This window comes from Vicugna pacos, chromosome 6 (assembly GCF_048564905.1).
Source record: "Vicugna pacos chromosome 6, VicPac4, whole genome shotgun sequence".
Lineage (NCBI taxonomy): Eukaryota > Metazoa > Chordata > Mammalia > Artiodactyla > Camelidae > Vicugna > Vicugna pacos.
In genome coordinates, this window is record NC_132992.1 from 23411375 (window position 1) to 23432792 (window position 21418).

General features: G+C 33.1%; 1 protein-coding gene across 3 annotated transcripts in view; it reads right to left on the minus strand.

Annotated features, from left to right (window-relative positions):
- The window catches only part of KNL1 (kinetochore scaffold 1), a 48285-nt gene that overhangs the window by 15132 nt on the left and 11735 nt on the right, over nucleotides 1-21418 (minus strand). For all 3 annotated transcript variants that reach the window (XM_006201650.4, XM_072962666.1, XM_072962665.1), the window contains 9 exons: nucleotides 19781-19833; nucleotides 19498-19531; nucleotides 18097-18134; nucleotides 15909-15961; nucleotides 9940-15018; nucleotides 8093-8231; nucleotides 7625-7692; nucleotides 7101-7199; nucleotides 164-279 (listed from right to left, as the gene is read on the minus strand). In XM_006201650.4, coding sequence (XP_006201712.2) covers nucleotides 164-279; nucleotides 7101-7199; nucleotides 7625-7692; nucleotides 8093-8231; nucleotides 9940-15018; nucleotides 15909-15961; nucleotides 18097-18134; nucleotides 19498-19531; nucleotides 19781-19833 — 5679 coding nt within the window. The remainder of the gene's footprint in view (nucleotides 1-163; nucleotides 280-7100; nucleotides 7200-7624; nucleotides 7693-8092; nucleotides 8232-9939; nucleotides 15019-15908; nucleotides 15962-18096; nucleotides 18135-19497; nucleotides 19532-19780; nucleotides 19834-21418) is intronic.

Genomic DNA, 21418 nt, shown 5'->3' on the forward strand with positions numbered 1-21418 from the left:
TACACAGCTAGTGTTATAGTCAGGATACAAAGCTGAAACTCTTTCCCACGTATCATATTATACTGTCATTAACTTTTCCTATGCTGTTGTTATTCTAATCAAAACCTTGCCACACAGATTATTCACCCATCCAATAAGATACAAAAAATGAAAACTTTCATACTCATCAATCTTCTGGCGAAGAGCTTCACAATCTTCTCTATAAATCTGTACCTTGGGTCGGTAAACATACTGACTTAACATCAGGTCTTCTGGAGTAGGTGGTGTGTTTATAGTAAACTGGAAAAAAAAATCAGTCCCTCAAAACTGGTATTTCAAAGACAAAACCATGTTTAAGAACTGTTTCCAAGAAAAGGGAGCCGCCCTACACTGTTGATGGGAATGTAGTTTGTTGCAGCTGTTATTGAAAACAGTACGGAGAGTCCTCAAAAGACTGAAAAACAGACTTACCATATGATCCAGCAGTCCCACTCCTGGGCATATATCCAGAGGGAACCTTAATTCAAAAAGATACATGCACCCCAATGTTCATAGCAGCACCATTTACAATAGCCAAGACATGGAAACAACCTAAATGTCCATCAACAGATGACTGGATAAAGAAGTTGTGGTATACTCATACAATGGACTACTACTCAAATATAAAAAAGAAAATAATGCCATTTGCAGCAACATGAATGGACTTGGAGATCATCATTCTAAGTGAAGTAAGCCAGAAAGAGAAAGAAAAATACCATATATCACTTATATGTGGAATCTAAAAAAAAAAAAAAGACAAAGAAACTATTTACAAAACAGAAACAGACTCAGACATAGAAAAAAATTATGGTTACCAAGGCGAGGGAAAGGGGGTGGAAAGGGATAAATTGGAATTTCGAGATTTGCCGATACTAACTACTATATATAAAATAGATAAACAATAAATTCTGTATAGAACAGGGAACTATTTTCAATACCTTATAGTAATCTATTAATGAAAACGAATATATATATGCATGACTAAAACATTATGCTGTACACCAGAAACGGACAGACTGCAACTGACTATACTTCAAAAAAAACCCCAAAACTGCATTACTTGTCAATTATATATCAATAAAGCTGAGGGAAAAAGGAAAATAGCTATGTATTATTTTTAAAAACATCAATACCTGAAAATTCAAACTTACCAGGAAACTCTTCATTAAAAGAAAGAAAAAAGACTTCAGTTTCCCAGGTTATCCTTTTCTATTCTCATTTCCTAGCCCTAATCCTTACTTCTATCCCAGGTTGAAGTTAAACTTTCTAGCTTATATAAAGTAAGGCAGTAAAAATTTAGTTGTTTTTTATTTTATTTTATTTTTAACATTTTTTATTAAGTTATAGTCATTTTACAATGTTGTGTCAAATTCCAGTGTAGAGCACAATTTTTCAATTATACATGAACATACATATATTCATTGTCACATTTTTTCGCTGTGAGCTACCACAAGATCTTGTATATACTTCCCTGTGCTATACCGTATAATCTTGGTTATCTGTTCTGCATATGCCTGTCAGTATCTACAAATTTTGAAATCCCAGTCTGTCCTTTCCCACCCCACCAGTTATTTTTTAAATGTCTTGTAGCTCTAATCCAATGACTTTTGATGTCCTTCATGTAGTATTGAGAAAACCAACTCAGCTTATTACATGTAAAAACCAAATCAAACAAACCCCATGACTGTCCATTATTCATAGGCAGTGTGGCAAAGAATAAGCCATTCTACCACTCTAAGTTTTGGTCTCCTCATCTATAAAATGGGCACAATATTGACCAGTCTCTTAAGATTTTGAGTTGTACTCCATTACATATATATGCTGCATCTTCTTTATCTACTCATCTATTGATGTGCACTTAGGATGCTTCCATATCTTGGCAATTATAAATAATGTTGCTGTTAATAGTGGGGAACATGTATCTTTTTGAATTAATTCTTATTTTGTGGTTGGCTTTATTCCTTTGATAACTATGTAAGTTTAAAAAGCTAAAGTTCTAAACGTTCTTTGAAACAATGAACAGAACATACATGTAAAATTTAAAAAATATGCAGTATACTGTGTATTTACATGCAATATGTTGTATGTGTGCAGTCAAACTGTAACAATCCTACCTACCAAAACTGAAAAATAAGAAATAAAAAAGATTAAAGTAAAAGTTTTTTTTAAAAAAGGTACGAAAGTTCAGGGCCTACTAAAGTAATCTAACAAATGTTAGTTTCCTCTCATTCTCTCCTTTTAGCTGCTAAGAAGAAATAAGAATGAAATTTTAATTTCCTTTCTCTGTCCGTAACACAGCTTATAACATGTGTGCTAAGAAAGTACTAAAAGCATTTATAACTGAAGTTGACTCTCTTTCTTAAAAAGTATTTTTAAGGCTAAATGTATAAATAAAAATCAAATCTCTATGCACTGGCTCAAAAAGAAATGGCAACACTAGAACCCAGATTGGTTTTTTTGACGCTTTAAAAATATTTTTAAAAATTACTATTATTCTTTTTAATGGAGGTACTGGGGATTGAACCCAGAACATGTGCATTCTAAGCTTTACCACTAAGCTATTACCCTCCCTTCAGATTGTGTTTTTTTAAACACTACTTTCTCAAAGAAATCAGGCTTCCTTGGGAAAAAAGCTAGTTGTCTTTCATATAGGAGCCAGATACTTGGTAAAGGAATATTTCTCTTTACAGAAGTATTTGGACAATAAATGAAAAAGATGATAAAATTAGGATATCACTACTTTACAAGTCATAATGAATTATCAGATCTAGATAATGATCACTGATGGTTGATCATCACATACATCATCAATAGACATTATCTTTTGATGGAAGTACAACTAAAAAGTAAACCTGAAAGAAAAACCTTAACCTGATAAAACTTCTGCCAATTTACAAAAATACAAGACAGGGGAGTGCATTAAAATGAAAGTTTGGCTATGCATAACGGGCAAAATCCACCCATACTTACCACAGAAAAACCTGGTTTTGTCATTATAAAAAAAGAGAGGAGAGAGAGATGGGGACCTACCTTAGTAAGAAGGGGACCTTATACTTTAAAAGACAATTTAGAGATTGATATCAACTATTTATAATGTTTGGACTTCATTTGGGATGCAATTTTGTTGCTGTTGGTTGGGGTTTTTTTTGAGGGGGAGGAGAGGTAATTAGGTTTATTTATTTATTTATTATTACTTTTTTAAAAAATGGAGGCACTGGGATTTGAACGCAGCACTTCACGCATGCTAAGCATGCACTCTACCACTGATGCTTGCAATTTGCTTCAAAATAAAGACAGATAGGAGACTGCAGAGATAAGAGTTGACAATTTTTGAAGTTTGGTGATGGATAGATGAGGAGTTCATTAAACTATTATCTATTTTTGTGTATGTTTGAAAATTCCTACATTAGTTAAGGTTTTTCAAAAAACAGTAGGTTCCTCTTGAATCTTCATAACCACAAAGTGAAACACAGGACCACGTTCCCAGAGATTCACCCAGAAAATGCAAGTGCCAGTGGATATTCAGTAGTAGATATTAGGCTCATGAACTGTGTGTGCATAATGGATGCAGTTGCCCATGCTGTATGCAGTATATGGGTCAATCTGCTGCACCTTGAGCCCAGGACTATGGGCATAAGCCACCCTCTTCCCTTGACTTACCTAGTTTGATTAAGTGGATGCACAATCAGGTCTTGGGTATTTCAGGCCAGGTAGGAGTACGTGCAATAGTTCTCGACCTCACCGAAAGGGTGTAAGTTATAGTATTTTGACCTGAGCCATTCCTTGGGCATGCAGGAGGTTAGGCGGTGCTACCATAGCACTTTTTTTTCTTTCTTTCAGTTTTACTGATATATAATTGACATATAGCACTGTATAAGGTTTACAGCATAATGGATTTACATTTATCATGAAATGATTATCACAGTAAGTTTAGTGAACATCCATTATCTCACATAGATACAAAATTAAAGGAAAAAAAGTTTCTCCTTGTGATGAGAACTCTTAAGATTTGCTCTCTTAACAACTTTTGTCGTTTATCACTTAATACCTTACATCCTAGTACCTTTTGACGGTCTTGATCTAATTCCCCCTGCCCTCACTGCCCACCTCTGGTAACCACAAATATGATCCTTTTTATGAGTTTGTTTCTGAAGTATAACTGACCTAAAACACTATGCTAGTTCCTGTTACACAATATAGTAATTCAGTTTTTCTACATAATACCTTTTGCTGGTGTTGCCAGCTGAGCTCCTGCAACTGCACTCGCATATGTGGGTGCTGTACATAAACATATGGGTGCTGTACATGTATCTATGAGGGCTGCCACACATCTTCCCAGGCTGCCTCAAGAACACTCTCCCCAGTTCCACCCTAAAAGAGACTCACAGTTATACAAGTTCTGGAATAGATACTCACAGCTGTAAACCTCATTTTACATGGCCCATACATACTCCATCTCTTTGTCTTTTCTCTACTTTGGGATTTTAAAATTTCTCTCCTGAGATAGCATGATCTCTCTTTTCATCTTGATGGGTTTGTTCCTAGACCTATTTCCCTAACACTGACCCTCCTGGCCTCTGCAAGGCCTGAAAAGAAAGGGGAAGATACACACTCTCAAAGGGTAGCTCCTGACGTATATCCTCTCCCTCTTCTACTCTGTCAGCATCCTCTCTTTTCCTACTCTTCCCCTCTGTTTTATCCTGGTCCCCTGGTACTCCTCCTACTTTTCCTGAGACAGGTGCAGACTCTGGTGTAGACTCTGGATGCATACCTAGGCACCTTTCTACTCCCCATCTACAGCTGAGGCAAGGGGATTCTAGTGGGAAGGGGTACTATGGTGATAAAAATAATGAGGTTGGGGACCCAAAAGATGCATGCCTATCTTCCCAGTTGCCATTTTTGATTTTGATTTGATTTCATGTTTAGATATACAATCCTCCTGTAACTGATTTTTCTAAACAGCTTTATTGATTTAATTTATACGTCATATAATTCACTCATTTAAGTATACAATTAAATGATTTTTAAAATCTATTTATAGAGCTGTGCAACCATCAACCACAAGCTAATTTTAAAGCATTTTCATTCCCCTGAAAGAAATCCTGTACCCATTAGTTGTCATTCCCCATTCTCCTCCACCCCCATTATAGCCCCTAATCAGTTCTCTTTCCAGCTATTATAAATAAGCTCATGGAAAATTTTTTTTTGTAGATGTATATATTTAGTTCTCTTGGGTATATATCTAGAAGTGGAACTGCTGGGTCATGTTACTTGTGTGTGTAACTTTTTGAGGAAATACTCAACTGTTTTCCAAAGTCACTGTACTGTTTTACATTCCTACCAGCAATGTATGAAAATTCCAATTTCTCCACGTCGTTGTCAACATTTGTTATTTTCTGTCTTTTTGACTAAAGCCATCCTAGTGAGTGTGAAGTAGTAACTAATTTTAATTTGCATTTCCTTAATGATTAATGATGCTTAACATGTCTTCTTGTGTTTATTGGCCATTTGCATATCTTCTCTGGAGAAATGTGTGTTCTGATCTTTGACTATTTTTAATTGGGTTGTCTTTTTTGAGTAGAAAGAGTTCTTGACATATTTTGGATACAAGTCTCTTATAAGATGTATGATTTGCAAATGTTTTCTCCCATTCTGTGGGTTGTCTTTTCACTTTCTTGATGAAGCACACAAGTTTTAAATTTTGAGGAAGTTCAATTTTTAATTTTGTCAATTGTGCTTTGTAGTATTATATAGAATTGATTTTTATGTATAGCGTGAAGTATGGATCAAGGTTCATTTTTTTTCCCTGTGGATATTCAACTGGTGCAACACCAGTAATAGAAAAGACCACTTTTCTGCAGGGGCATCTTTGTCATAAACCAAATGTTCATGTATGTGTGTCTCTATTCTTTGAAAGTTAGAACTCATCAGGTCTTGGTGACAATTTTAATGGTAAATTGTAAAATAAAAATTTCAGTGGTAGTTAATGAGTTTTCCAGTTCTTGGGTTAATTCTGGTAATTTATATTCTTCTAAAAAATCATCTAGGTCTTAAAATTTGTCATCATAGTTGATGAATTTTAAAAAATTTTTTTAATCTGTGGACATGTCTTCTTTCTCACTCATCTGTATTTTAGCTTTCTCCTTTTTCTTAATTAGACTAACAGTTTTCTTATTTTATTGTCTTTCCAAAGTACCAGGTTTTGGATTTGTTATCTTTCCTACTAATTTTTGTTTTCTGTATCATTAACTTTACCATCTACCTGCTTTAATTCTGTCTTCCTGCCTTTTGTATGAATGTTATTTTATTGTTCATTTTCCAACTTCTTAAAGTGAGTATTAAAAAGCACTTTATTTTTAGGTTCTCTTCTATAACAGTTATCTAAAGTTTTGAATTTCCTGCTAAGTATTATTTTTTGCTGTATATCCCATAGATTTGCTATTAAATGTTCTACTTTACTTGCTTTCTAAATAGTTTTGATTTTCTTTTTGATATAAGAGTTATCTAGAAATGTGTTTCTTAATTTCCAAGAAGCTAAGATGTTTTAGTGCTTTTATTAGTTCTAATTTTATTGAACTAAGATCAGATTATAATGTCCATGAAATCTCCATTTTTTTCCATTTGTTAACATTTTCTTCATGGCCAACAGCATAACTAATTAAAAAAAATATTTGACAGACTTAAGTTGAAAAAATATTATTTAATTTTGTAAGTGATAAAAGTTTTTCTATTAATTTTTAAAACTGAGTTTGTTGATTGTATTTCTTAAGCTATGATCGTATATATTTTTGAATTTGAAAAATGTTTATTAAAAACTTCTGCTATACTCTAGTTTTCATAATAATAGGAAGAAGTACATGTTCAGGAAAAAGTATAAAAGACAAAATAGACGGCAAGAAATGAGAAAAAATATTTCTACCTTTTTAAACCCAAATGTACCTTCTATGGGAAAACTTTCTGTAGGAAAATTTGCTTCCTTTGATCCTTTGTTTTTTTAATAAATACTGGTTTTGATGCAGTTTAGTAAACAAGTGCAATATATTTTAACTGAGGTAACTATTTTGTCAAGAAACTGAACTTACTTTGGCCGGGAGATTGCTCTGTCGGGGTTTCTGTATCAGAATGTGGACCTGAAGAAGTATAAAGAACTCCTTTATTGTTATTCTTCCATCTTTGAGTTTCTGAGGAAAGAAAAAAAAGTTTGCATGATCATTCAAGGTGAGCTCATCTTGACTATAACCACCTCATTTGTTTCTAAGTAGCTTAAAATACTTCAGATTTATTTGCGGAAATATTATCCAGATATTTATAGGCTATACATGAGCAGATTTTATCTAACAGTATTTCTTAAGGTTACTCAGTAACAGTAGAATTGGGAAAAAAATAATAAAACAGGTCTTCCAATCATGATTTCTACTCCATATAATAAATTGTCATGTTGGGTCCTTAACAAAAAATAAGTTAGTTTTCTATATATTTGAAATATTTAATGATTTTTTAAAAATTAAACAAGAAAAAACAAAATATAATAAATAAAAAAGAAAAAACAAGAAAAGACAAAACAAGGAAATTAGTTACGTTAAAAATGAGAAATACTTTAATATACCTCCTTCAAGCTCTCTTCACAAATGGTGTCTCCGAGAAACTGTGATTCCATTTGACTATTAGGGTGCGCTAGAAGTAAAGCAAATTCAGGTGATGAACAATCCAAAATTAAATTGTATACTTAATTTTAGTTGTTCAGATTTATGTGTGGTTCATGCTCCTGAAGCTATCTGCTGGGATCTTTCTGGGAAGACAGTCATTTGCAGGGCAAAGTGTATTACAGTTTTAAGCCTCCATTCCATGTTTCTCTACTAATTATAAGCCTCTTAAGAAAATCATTCTTGTGGTATAACATTTCTCAATTTATTAAAATAACTAAGAATAAAAATAAACTAAATATTTTACTTATCAACTATTTATAACTCCCAAAAAGCTTATACAAATTTCAAATTTCTCCTGAATTAAATACACTTATTATTGGTTAAGGAAGCAGACGACTTCTGTTATTTAGTCTTCATGAAGGTCTTACTGCTAAAGTCCAGAGAGGTCCCATCAGCCTTGATCGAATCCAGAGAACTGCTGCAACTAGATGGGGTCCTGCTTAGGCTTTTTATCAATACACTGTCAGCATTTTTATCTATGTCCCCTTCATCATGGTGATCAAAAATCTGAAATGATCAAAAAAGGAACATCATACAGGTAAAATCATGATGCTATACTTATAAAGATTAAATGTTTGTTAAATGCTAACGGAAATACTACTTCTAACATAAAATTTATCTATAATCATACAAAACACCTTAGTAAACAATTAGAATAAGTAACTAGGCTTAGAGTTCAAAGTAGCTGTATTTAAAAATAAATGGAAATAACTTTGTGCATTATACTGTACAGGCAAATTGTTTCTCAGAGGCATCTAGGTTATCACCAGATTCTATGAGCTACCAAATGTTGATGTATCCAATTATTCAACTACAAGCCATAGGGGTCAGGGCTACCATGGGCAGAAAACCAGAACAGAATATTGGCTGTATATGGTAGCCTTGTCTAGAGTACAGAGAAGAAACTTATTTCCAGGCTTTAGTACTTCCTTTCTCAGGTGACCAAGACTCCTTTAGCTGAAGTCAAATAGGTCATATGGTTCTATTTTTACCATTTTAACCATTTAACTTTACAGCTTTAAATGCCATTTTCATCTACCAACTTATTTATGTTTTTAACGATAATATATTCTTTGTCTCAATGGCAGAATGTAAGCTCCATGGGAACAGATTTTTGTCTGTAAATTCTCATGGATGCATTCCCAGGACCTAAGCAGTATGCAGGACACAAAAGATACTCAATAAATGTTTACTAAACAAAATAATACTAATTTTCATAGAACCTATTCAGTTACACATTTTATATTACTGTTACTTTCTCAAAGCTTCATAGATGAACAATTTCCTCAGAACCTTGCCTTACAGACTCACTGAAATCATTTTCTAAGCTTACTTACATATTTCTTAACAGAGTTTAAACTTTGTTTTCTATGATCCTTAAAACACTTTCTAATCTTTATTTCTCCACCTGTAAAAATCAGCTTGAGTGACAAGTTGTATCATCTCCAAGTTATTCAGATCAGTGTTCCCTCAACTTTTAAAATCTATTACTTTTTTTTAAGAAACACAAAATCTCACTTACTCTCTTTGAGATACTGGGCTTGATCTAGGCATTCTTCCATTCTCAAAAGAAATGGACTTAGCTTCTATATTTTCTCGTTGGCCAAGAAAATTCAGTTAAGCTTTTCTTTATGCAGTTTGCATAATAAAAAAGCTTTTTACCCTCCAGTATTTTTTAATAATTATTTTTCCCCTTCTAGTTTTATTGATATAATTGACATATACCGTAAACTTTTTTGGGGGGGTGGGGGAGATAATTAGGTTTTTTTAAAATGGAGGTACTGGGGACTGAACCCAGAACCCCATTGATTGCTAGTCATGCACTCTATTTCTGAGCTATACCCTCCCCCTTACCCTCCAATATTTTAACACTGAAGGTGACTTTTCCAATTACATATACCCTAGAGATTCTCATATGCAAAGCCACAATGACAAATCACTAGAAGTGACAGAATATTTAGAATTAACTACACAATTTCAACATTAGTTTTTGTACTACTTTCCACTTCATTTTTTTGTGACCATTTGTCACTTCAAATTGTGTTTAAGTCTACCTGCCAGTCAATGAATTTCTTAAGACTCTGCATAGGAATATTTCTCCAGGCCTATAGTTGGAAATAATCAATTCCTGCTTACCCAAGATTAAAACTAAAATTCAAGAATACTCAATTTTTTAAAAAATCAAGAGCATTTCTTAGTTCAAGACAGAGCTTACCTCCTGATCTTGTGCAGCACCACTAAACCTAATCTCACTTTTTCTGATTTTCTTCTCATTCTGAATATCATCATCTTCTTCTTGTACCCAGGTTCTTTTTTGGTTATTGCAGGTTTCTTCCATTTTATTTTCGTATGGTGAAATCTCTTTTTGGCATGGTTCAGTCAAAGCCTTTTCCTCAGTATCTATGCTAATTGAGTCTGAGGAATTAATCTCACCAGGATATATAGGAAGATTTTCCTCATTTATATACTGAGATGGACTTAAGTTCAGTTTAGCTACAACAAATCCAATGCCTGAATCCTTACTGGAGACTGCCTGAGTTTCTAAACGACTTAAATCAGTAGAGTCTGCTGGACTCTGTTTCAGATCATGAGTACCAGTGACACTACAATTTCTCTTATTTGGCAATCTGGGCAAAAATATTCCCAAAGAACATCTCCTTACTTTATCTTTTACAACTGTCATTAACGGTACAGAGTTGGTTTCAGCTCCACTGTGAGAAACTTTATTTTCTTCATCTCTATCATCTTTAACATTGCTAGACACTATGTTAATATTATCTATTTCTGTGGCTTGCATTATACTTGTATCACTGTGTGCCTTATTTACTAAGTCACGTAATTGTTTTGGAGAAGGTGGTGTACGAACAGGTTGGAAATCTAAAAATTCTTCAGTTTTCTCATTCAAACTATTCAGAGTTGGTTTGACACTACTGAAAGTTGCAGCATTGGATGAAATTATAGAATCTGATACTTCTCTAGGATTGATATGAGTTTGAATAAGCTGCTTAGTCAAGTCTGAATTACTGTGGAAATCTATAGCTGTGTTACATTTAGCTGTTTCAATATTTTTCTTCAGTTCTTTTTTACAGGCTATGGTAAACTGTTTCTCATTGAGCATTTCAGACTCATTTTCACATGTGGGTACAGAGGAATTTCCTCTAATATTTAAATTCTTATTTCCATCTTTAGACAATACTGCTTCATCTTTATTGACAATATTCTGCCCTTGTTGAGGTAATGGTGGTAGCCGAGTTGACAGATGATGCTGAGAAGCAACACAAACATTACCAACAAAGGTCTTCTTTAAACTATGTTCCACATTATCAACAAAGGCCTCCATCTGATTCTTTGGAAGCTTAAAAGATACTTGTTTTGAGTTAAATTTAGTCATTTCCCCCACATCTTCACCACATATGAAAGTTTCATTAGCTAATAGGTTTTGGGGTTCCTTAATCAGATCTTGATCTTTGGGCACTGTTGTGACACTGTCTAACTGTCCTTGGGTGTTGGATTGAACAACTTTTTCATTCTCTAACAAAGAACAAGGAGCAGAGAGAGGCAGTCCCTCAGATTTCAAGTAATATTTACTGGCTAAATCTTTTGCATAAGTAAGATCATTTTGCACTGGGCAATGACTGGCTTTTACATCTTTATCACATGAGGACATGATATTCCCCTCCAAATTATCAAAAAAGGAAATAACATTAGGTAAACAGGAATAATTATCACTGGATCCACAACTAGCAGCTGCAGGAGTGTTTGTAAAGTCCACATTTCTTCTATCTGTACTATTCAAGTGACAGCTTTCAATTTTGGCTTTTTCCAATGTACAGGCCTGGTCTACAACTTTCATGACCTCTTCATCCACAGCAGTGCTATGGAATTTGATTTCTGTCTCATCTTGACCTCTAGACAACGCATTAGTAGGAACAAAGGGTGTCACACAATGCTTTTGCTCAGTGTGAAGAGCAATTTCGTTTTCTACAGCCAGTGCTTGTTTTTTAGTGATTTCTTGAACAGAGCTACCATCCTTAGGAAAAGAAACACCCAAGATTTTTCCTTTTGTTATTCCAAATTTAGGGCACTCTTGAAGTATTTTCTCTGTGGTTTGACAATCAATGAAAACAGTGTGGGACTTAGTAACTTCCAGCTCACTGTGATTATCTACAAACATTACAGTTTTATCCGTAGGCCTAGTGGTTCTTTTATCTGGTGAGACAGTTTTACATTCTAAGGAAGTTGTGTAACTTCTGGTGAGCTCCATTTCATCCTGTCCACATGTATACAAAATAGTTTTAGGAGTTCCTTCTAAAGGCACTAAATGGGAGTCCTCTCTATTTTCCAGGGGACTTTTATTATTTATTTCCACTGTACAACTCTGGATGATATCCGTATCATTTTTATCATTCTTTGAAAATGCAATGGTCTTGTCATTTTTGAGTCTAAGGCTTTTCCTTCTGTGACTTTTGCCTGATAGAGTTTCATTCAGAAACCCAGGCTTTTGTACATTTTTATCATTTTTACAAATGGTTGATTTAGACACTTCCACATTATCACCAGTTACAAATGCTACAGCTTTCTCCAAAGGATCATTATTAGACCATTCCCCAGGTGGTGTTAGCTGGCTGACTTTTTCACTATTCTCTGGAAAGAAAACACTTTCCTCAGCAGGAGTCGGTGTCACTTTTGATTTTTCTGAGCTTTTTCTTTTGAATAGTTCAAAGTTAGGTTTGTCTAGAAGCAGAGTTCTCTCCTTTGCTTGGTAGTCAATGAAAACGGTGTAGGACTTTGTCATTTCTAGTTCCTCATGATTATCTATAAACATTACAGTTTTGTCCACAGGCCTAGTGGTTCTTTTATCTGGTGAGACAGTTTTACATTCTATGGCAGTTGTGTGACTTCTGGTGACCTCCATGTCATCCTGCCCACATGTATACAAAAGAGTTTTAGAACTTCTTGCCAAAGGCATCGAATGGGAATCATGTTCATCTAATAAAGGTCTATGATTTATCTCCACTGTATAACTCTTGGTGATATCCATGTCATTCTCATCTCCCTCTGAAAATACAATAGTCTTATCAATTTTTAGTCTGCCAACACTTTTCCTTCCACAAATTTTAACATCTTGCTTTTCACTTAGAATACTAGTTTTCTGTACACTTTTGTCCTCCAACACATCCATAATATCATTAGAAGTAAATACTCCAGTTTTTTCTATAGGACTTTCATTACATTTTTCAGCTTTTATGGCTATTTGTCTGTTTACTGTTGTTAGCTGGCTGTTACCGTTTTCTAAATTAGTCTTACCCAGTTCTAGTACTTCAGAAGTACCAAATCCAATGACAACAGTGTGACTCTTGGTTAGATCCATATTTTGCTCCTCCTCGGAACAAACAATTACCTTGTCATGAGAACAGTCGGGCCTGGGATTGCCTGAACTTTTCCTTAGTGGCTCAAGTAGTTTAGAATTCTGGCCTGGTACAGATTTCACTGTTTGATTGTTAACAGCAATATGACTTTTCATGGCATATTGTTCTTCTGATGAAAATAATGGCTTTGTAGTAGGAAACAAAGATTGTTCACAAGAAACTGTATTTCTACTGTTTCTCAGTGGTAGTTGTTTATCAAGATCTCCACCAGAGTATACTATACCGTGGCTTGTTGCTATGTCCTTGTTAGTATCAGGTGACTGAGGAGAATCTTTATCAAGATGGGAAGAAATCTTCAAAATTTGATCTTTTTCTTTGTCCAAGGTGTCAGTTGGGATGTTTTTAGATATTATGTTCGGTTGTTGGGTCAGTTCAATATGACCTTTGGTCATTTCTTTCCATTCATCTGAAGGGCTTTTGCTGTGAGAGTGAGATTTAGTAATATTCTCAGATGCTAGACTGTAAGATGCAAGAGGAGACTGACTTCTTAAGTTAGCTGTGTGACTTTTAGTCAAATCCATATCTTCATCTGTGAAGAGTTCAGTCTTTTTGTCAGTCAATGAAATAAATAAAGGATTTTCCAGGCTCTGCTGTAATCTTTCCTTAGATGCATGTGGAACCGAGCTATAATTTATGTTCATTTCCTCAACCTCTGACACAATTACGTGCTTTTGGAGCATCATTTCTTTTTCAGATACTGGTGCAGCTGCTATCTGTACATTTGCCTGATCTTGTTTAAAAATCTGATTATCTATTGCAACTGTATGGCTCTTAGTAATGTCCATGCTATCCTCTCCTGAATAAATAGTTTTCTCTCTGAGAAGAGAGATGGCATCTGGATTGGGATACATTTTAGAATAATCAGTGTCATGCTTTAGCAAATTTTTCTCCTCTCTCATACTTGAGAAACACTTGGTCAGTTCCATGGCATCGTTACAACTAGAATAGAAAACTGTTTTACACTCTTGAATAGCTGAACTGGAACAAATAAATTCTGGGATCCTGGCCAATGTTCTGATATCTTGGTTAGAAGCCTGTGTGACTGTGTGAGTTTCTGTCCCTGCAATATTTCTGGTAGCATGTATTTCACATTTAGGGTTTAAGGAAGGGTCTTGAAAAGCATCATTCAGTTTATCCTTAAAGATTGCCTTCTGTCCCAGAGCTTTAGTTCCATAACCTGTTGAAACATCCATCATGATATTCTGAGTTTGATTTTCTATTTCAGACAGATTATCTGCTGAAGGTAACATCTGTGTAGTATGGTTACTTGTTAAGTCCATAAAGTCATCACCATAAATTGTAGTATCATCAGCTTTAAATTTCCTTAAGCTGGACTCACTAGATGTGGGAACCAAAGTCTGAATATTGGCTGTATGACACTGGGTAAAATTCATCCCATCATCTTGTTCTCTGAAGATTCTAGTCATATTACTGCTACTTTCATCTACATTAACAGATACATGCATTTGATGTATAGAAGAGGTCCTATTTGATTCTTTGGAATGAATAGGTATCTCAGAATTTTCTTTATCAGGTCCTGTGAAAGGAGAAGAAGCATTTGATTTTCCTGTTTTCAATCTTTTCACAAAGTCATTGAAATTTATTTTCTTTTCTGAAGAAGTGTTTTGATCCATGGAAAAATTTAATTCTTTTTTCATTCTTGAATCCTCAGTGTGGAGATTTAACTTAGCCAGAAATGATGTGGTATCTATCTTGGTGGACTTTACACTTTTGGTACAATCTAAAGGGCCTTTGGTAATCATCACGGTGTGACTTGCTGTCAGGTCCATCTGATTTTCATCTGAAAAGATGACTGTCTGTTCATTTGAATGTTTCCTTTCATGGTTGTGTTCTGTAATTGAAATCTACAATGAAAGCAAAATATAAGAGGTCAGATCAAATGTAAACTTCTAAAAAGATATTTTACAATATGTACTATTTAAAAAGTATTATATAAACAATCATAAGTGGTTTCATAATATATTGGTTTGTTTCAATCAATGGTGTGGTGTGTAGTGTGTAATTTGTTACTAAAATTTTTTCAAAAGTCTGAATATTTTTAGTGTTTTTGAACAAATTAAAAGTTCAAGGTTAATTATACATCCACTAGAATGACTAAAAAATGAAAAGACTGACAATATCAAATGTAACTATAATGAAAATTCTAAATTATTTTATTAGAGGGTTATTTTCATTCTAAGTAAAAAAGACTTGGAAGGAATAAGTGCATGATGGCTAATTTTTTAAATTTTTATTTATTTATTTATTTCCCCCCCCCGACCCTTCCCCCCCACGATGGCTAATTTATAGCACACTCTATACTCTTGGGAATTGGATTCTCCTTGAAGGCAGTGGTTTTATTTGTAAGGACATGGTCTAACTCTTTGCTACTCAGAGTATGGTCTGTGGACCAGTGCACTAGATCACCTAGGAGATTGTTAAAAGTATAGAATCTCAGGACCTACCCCAGATCTAATGGAAAAGAATCTATATTTTAAAAAAATCTTGAAATGATTCACATGCCCACTAACGTTTGAGAAGTCCAGATATGATTAATATATTTCTCTACTATTTAAACCAGCAATGATTTAACTATTCTTAGTTAACTGGAAAGGTAGGAAGTTTTTCCAGTTTATGTTGGTCTATTTTGATAAGTAATCCCTAAATCATGTCATTACCATTAAATGTTTGTGTGCTTTAAACATTTTAAGTATCAAGGAAGATTAAAATATGAAAGACTTGCATGAACTCATACCTCTCTCTGTTGCATCTGGGTTTGAATGGGAGCACAAAGCAACGTGTTCATTCCTATTGAGTAAAAAGAAAAACTATAGTCAAGGACAAAAATATATCACCAAGAGCCTGATTTTCCTTTTCTTTTTTTTTTGGTGGGGGAGAAGGGAGGTAATTAGACTGATTGATTGACTGACTGATTGATTGAAAAGGAGGTACTGAGATTGAACCCAAGACTTCGTACATGCTAGGCATGCACTCTACCATTGAGCTATACCCTGCCCCTTGATTTTCCTTTTCTTAGATGCTTCATCAATTACAAGCATTTACTAAGGTTTTTCAGTTACTAACTCCTTCCTAAGGACTTACTTATTAAATTTCACCAAGACTTTTTTAAAAAATTGAGGTATAGTCAGTTATGTCCTTATGGCTCTTAATTGTCCAATTTTAGAGACAGAGAGATCACTGATTATTACAGTCTCTGTATGACAAATAGTTTTAAAATGTGGTAGAGATTTTAAAGGTGGGAAGTATGGACCACTTCTTTTTCTCCTTCACTTCTCCATTTTTATTTCCTGGACAGTAGAAGTTACATAGTAAAGAGTACCAACTGATAAGACTCAAATACAAGGATAAGATTTTGAAGCATCTTTTTTCCTATGTTAAGGAATCTAGATGTTCCCATGATGAGATGTGCATTTTATAAATATAATTCAGGGGAAAGAGAAAAATGTAGATTCAACAGAAGATAAACCAATAAGGAAGCTACTATAATAGTTCAGATACAACACATTGGAAGTTTATGTTAGGACAAGAGACAATAAGAATGGAAATAAGGAATGATTTGCAAGATATTTTAGAAATGAAATATAAAGGTTTAGGTAACAAACAACTTTGGAAATAAAAAAGATGCTATAATAAAACAAGAAATACATTTTAAAATGTTTAAAGGCAAATCTTTAGAATATTTTATAGAATTTATGGCAACCTCCACTGAATGATGAATGATACATCAAGCTTTCACTCATTTATTGAACAAATACTGTGCCCCAAAACTCAACTATATACTAAAGCACAAAGAACAGGACAAAATTTCTGGACTCAAAGAGTTCTGAGTTTAATTAAAGAGCCAAAAATGAATACCTAAAATACAATATGATAAATTCTACAATAGACTGAAAAATAAAAGGAGTGTTGTGAGAACACAGAACTAGTGACTGAACTCCTTGGTTTTGACAGAGAAGCCTCTACTCAAGCCAGTACTACTTAATATATGGTGCCAGTCTGTGAACTGCTTATTATCAATTAATTCATGATGAGATAAGAAGCCTGCAGCCAATGTAAATTATGCAATATTTCCTTCATCAAGAAAGCTTTGCTAAGAAAAAAAAAAAAGGTCAGCTAACTATACAGTAGTCTATTGCCATAGTTGATTTATATTCTAGCACAAATTCTTTTTCTGTCATGGACTGTAACAGTTTGTGGACTTTGAATAGCACTAAAGTTAAGTTAAAGGTGAGAAGACTGTAAAGACAAATTGGATTAGGAAGATCACTCTAGGTAGCGGAAATAGCATTTACAAACTAATTTGGGCAGAAAAAAAGTCCACATGGAAAACTGCAAATAGTTATTCATGAGCTACAGCATAGGATGTCTATAAAGGCCAGAAGATAAGGTTGGAGAAAAAGACAAGCCAAATTATAGAAGGCTTTCTAAGTTTATGCTAAGGAGTGTGGGCTTTATCCTGTAAGCAATAAAGTGTCATTGAACAATTTTAAGCTGGGAGGTAATATGATCAGATTTACAAACATGTAGAATGGATCAAAGGATAAGAAACTAAATACAATAGACCAAGAAAGCAGAGTGGGGACCTGAATTCAAATACTAGCAGAATGGATAGAGAATAAGTAACAGATTTGCAAGATATTTAGGAGACAATTGAAAGTGAGTAGGGCCAAATGAATAGGGGCAAAGAAGTAAAAGTTCAAAAAGGACTCAATTCCTGACTTGAGTGAATGACAGAGTGAATGGGAGTTCAAGAGAACAAGAGGAAAATAGGTTTGAGAGAAATTTGTTTGTGAAATTTTAAAGATTTTATGTAGCAATTCTCTCTCCACATTTTTTTCCATGGTTCTTTTACATATTACTTTCCAAGGAATCCAGATGAAGAGAAAAATATATAATGAGAAGAGTATTCTGGTCATACTCACCAGTAATCTCACAGCAGTTATCTTCTGGATTCTCATTCCTAAAAATTAAAAAGTGGTTTCAAAATCTATACCCCAGACAATTAGGAACAATCACAATAGTTGAAAGAGTAGGAAAGGTGAAAGGTTTTCATAGGGTGACTGGCAGAAAACTCCAAAGTCATCTTTAAAAAAACGACTCACCTAAACTGGTGGAAAAAATTACAAGGCAATTAAAGGAATTTTCCAGATTGGTCTTAATGGTTTATTAATTTCAAGAATACTATAAAAATATATTTAATACATGCTCCTTATATTTTTTAAGGATGACCTATAGAGCAACTCATTTCTAGGAAATTATTTAGCCTTTAAAAAAGGTAAGTAAAAGGAAACAACTCAAATGTCCATCAATAGAGAGCTGACTAAATGTTGGTACAGACATATGATAGATTATAATAGACTTAGGTAGATCTATATGTAACAATGTGGAAAGTGTTACACAAGACATTAAGAGATCTCATTTTTTTTAAAGCAAAAGATAAACATGCATTTAGATACACATATAAAATTTCTGCAAGGGCATCCAAAATTATCAATAGCAGCTATTGGTAAGGAGCCTAAGTAACATGGCTTAGAGATTTCTCTGTATCAGTATATAGAGTCTTATTTTTCCAGCTCAACACTGGTCAATTAGATGGAAAAACTATAATTTATTTAACCAGCTCCTGATAGACTTTTAGGTCTTTTACATCTTTTGCTATTGAAGTAAATGCTGCAGTGAATAATTTTATATATTCATCATTTTAAACATTTACAAATGTATTGGTTAAGATAAATTTCCTGACATGAAATTGCTGAGCTACAGGGGATGTGCATTTAAAATTTTGAATTATATTGCCGATTGCTTTCTACAGTTTATAGCCACTAGCAATGAGTGACATTTTATTCATATTCTTAACTGATTAGATGAAATATTATATTTCAATGTAGTCTAAGTTTGTATTACTCTTATGATGAATGAAGATAAGCATCTTTTCATTTGTTCAAGCTCTACTGTTATTTAACTATCTTTGTATTAATATTACTATAAGAAAAACTAATTTAATGAAAACGATCTGAAGATCGTTGGTATTTATTGTTTTGTACTAGCTGATGTATTTAAGGATTTATATATGAAAGTAGAGTGTTTCATCACTCTTAAAAGGATAAGCTATACAAAGCACATACTTATCAACTATGGCAGTATATTAAATTATGCAAAAATTTGTTTCCTGAGTTAATCCTAAGTATTCCATAAAAGGGAGACAAAATAAAAAACAAAAACAACATTAACTTAAAAATCACTTCATTTAATAGGAATAAACAACTTTTTTAAGGAATAAATAACTTTTAAAGTATAATTTGCATCATATTTTTCTTACTTACTGTATAAACAGAACATTTCCTCCTGCTTCTGTTTCTGTAAATAAAGAAAAGATTAAAGCTTTTCAACAATACACTTATAAAAGCATTAGAAAAATTGTACACAGACATTTAATAACAATAAAATAAAATTATTAACTAACAACTTACTTCCTGCCCCCCATGGCTGAAGTTATTTTTTTTAAACAATAAGATGGACATTGAGTTATATCAATTATCTGGTTAGATAGTCACAGAAAAATTATATAGAAAACAAATTTAGCAGGGATTACAGTTACAAATTCACCTGTAACTTCTGACTTTCTCACTGTTTTCATATGAGATTCTGTCTGGAATACCCTAGAAGAGAAAATAAAGATTTTTTAAAAATCTGCAAGTTTTAATTAGAACCCTATGGTGTTAAATTATAGTCTGAGATAGGTAAAATAACACTTTGATTTCAGCTTCCTCTTTGCTTCATCATCTACAATTAATATTTCAAATGTCAAAATTAGTTTACCACATTAAAATCTGTTATGGTTTTTGAATGAACTCTGACAGAATCATTATTTTATCCCCCTCAATAACCTAAAATATTCTTTCTATTCAACATTTATTAAGCACTTACTATATACCTGGTACCTGGGGCTATATACGAGAGTCTGACACACATTCCTTGACCTCAAGGTGCTTTCACTGTTAAGTAGGCATTAGCAACAGTGATTATATTATAAATTGGCTTTTATTATTAACATTTCAGATAAGGTTGCGTGGACTCCAGAGGAAGGGATCTCTTTTCATTGAGATGATTAAGAACAGTAAGCTTCTGGATAAGTGACATTTGATATCTGCCTTGAAGAATCTGGCCAATTCATTTCATTCTTTTAATATTAAGCATCATTCATTATATGGAAGCTCTTTTTAATTAGAAGTAGAATTTTATTTCAATTATAAAAAGGCACTGAATATTTGCATGCATACTGTGCCAAGCACCATGCTGTACTTTTTACATGTATTTTTAATGATTATAACAATTACATTATTCTACAAATGAAGTCATATAACTGATAAGAGGCAGAGCTAAAATGCAGACCCAAATCAGACTTCAGAATCAGAACTTGATCATATACAAGATCACACAGAAAATTTCAATAGAAATCAAAATAATACAGATTAACATTTGCTGACTACAGTATAACTAAAAATTAATGACAAAAAATGCCTTTACCACCTAGATATGCATCTTAAAATTCTTGATTAAACAATTAAATGAGGAAATACAAATATACTGCTGAGCATCAAGAAAATTGTCATAAAAACACTATATATAAGAATTACATTAAATTAATAACTTACAACTGACACTTTTACAATGTTGTCTTTTTATTCAGGAATTTGTTTTCATTTGTACAATTCTTAATTTAGTATGTTTCAGTAATGTTTTATTCTTTCTTTATATGCTTTTATTATTAAATTTACAGCAACAAAATAAAATATAATGGAAAAAAGGACATTTATCTTCAATCGGATTTTTATTTATATATAGAAAATATATTAATTTCCAAATATTAATTTTATATCCTGCTACTTATTGTTTATAGAAGTATTTCAATTGATATTCTTGGATTTTCTTAATATTCAATCATTAATCTGCAAAGATAATAGATTTATCCCCATCTTTCCAATTTTTATAACTCTGTTTTTTCCTCTAGTTTATTTTTGTTGGTTAGCACCTCCAATACAATGTTAAATAACAGCAGTAAGACATATTTGTTTTGCTTCAAAATTTAGAGGGGATGCTTTCAATGTTTCTCTTTTAAGCATAATGTTGAATAACAGCCTTTTAAATAACAATTTTCTAATGCTTATCTAATTGAAAAACAAATTATCCAAATCATGTTAGTACCAACATATTTGGTGTGACACATAAAAAAGCATTACCTGT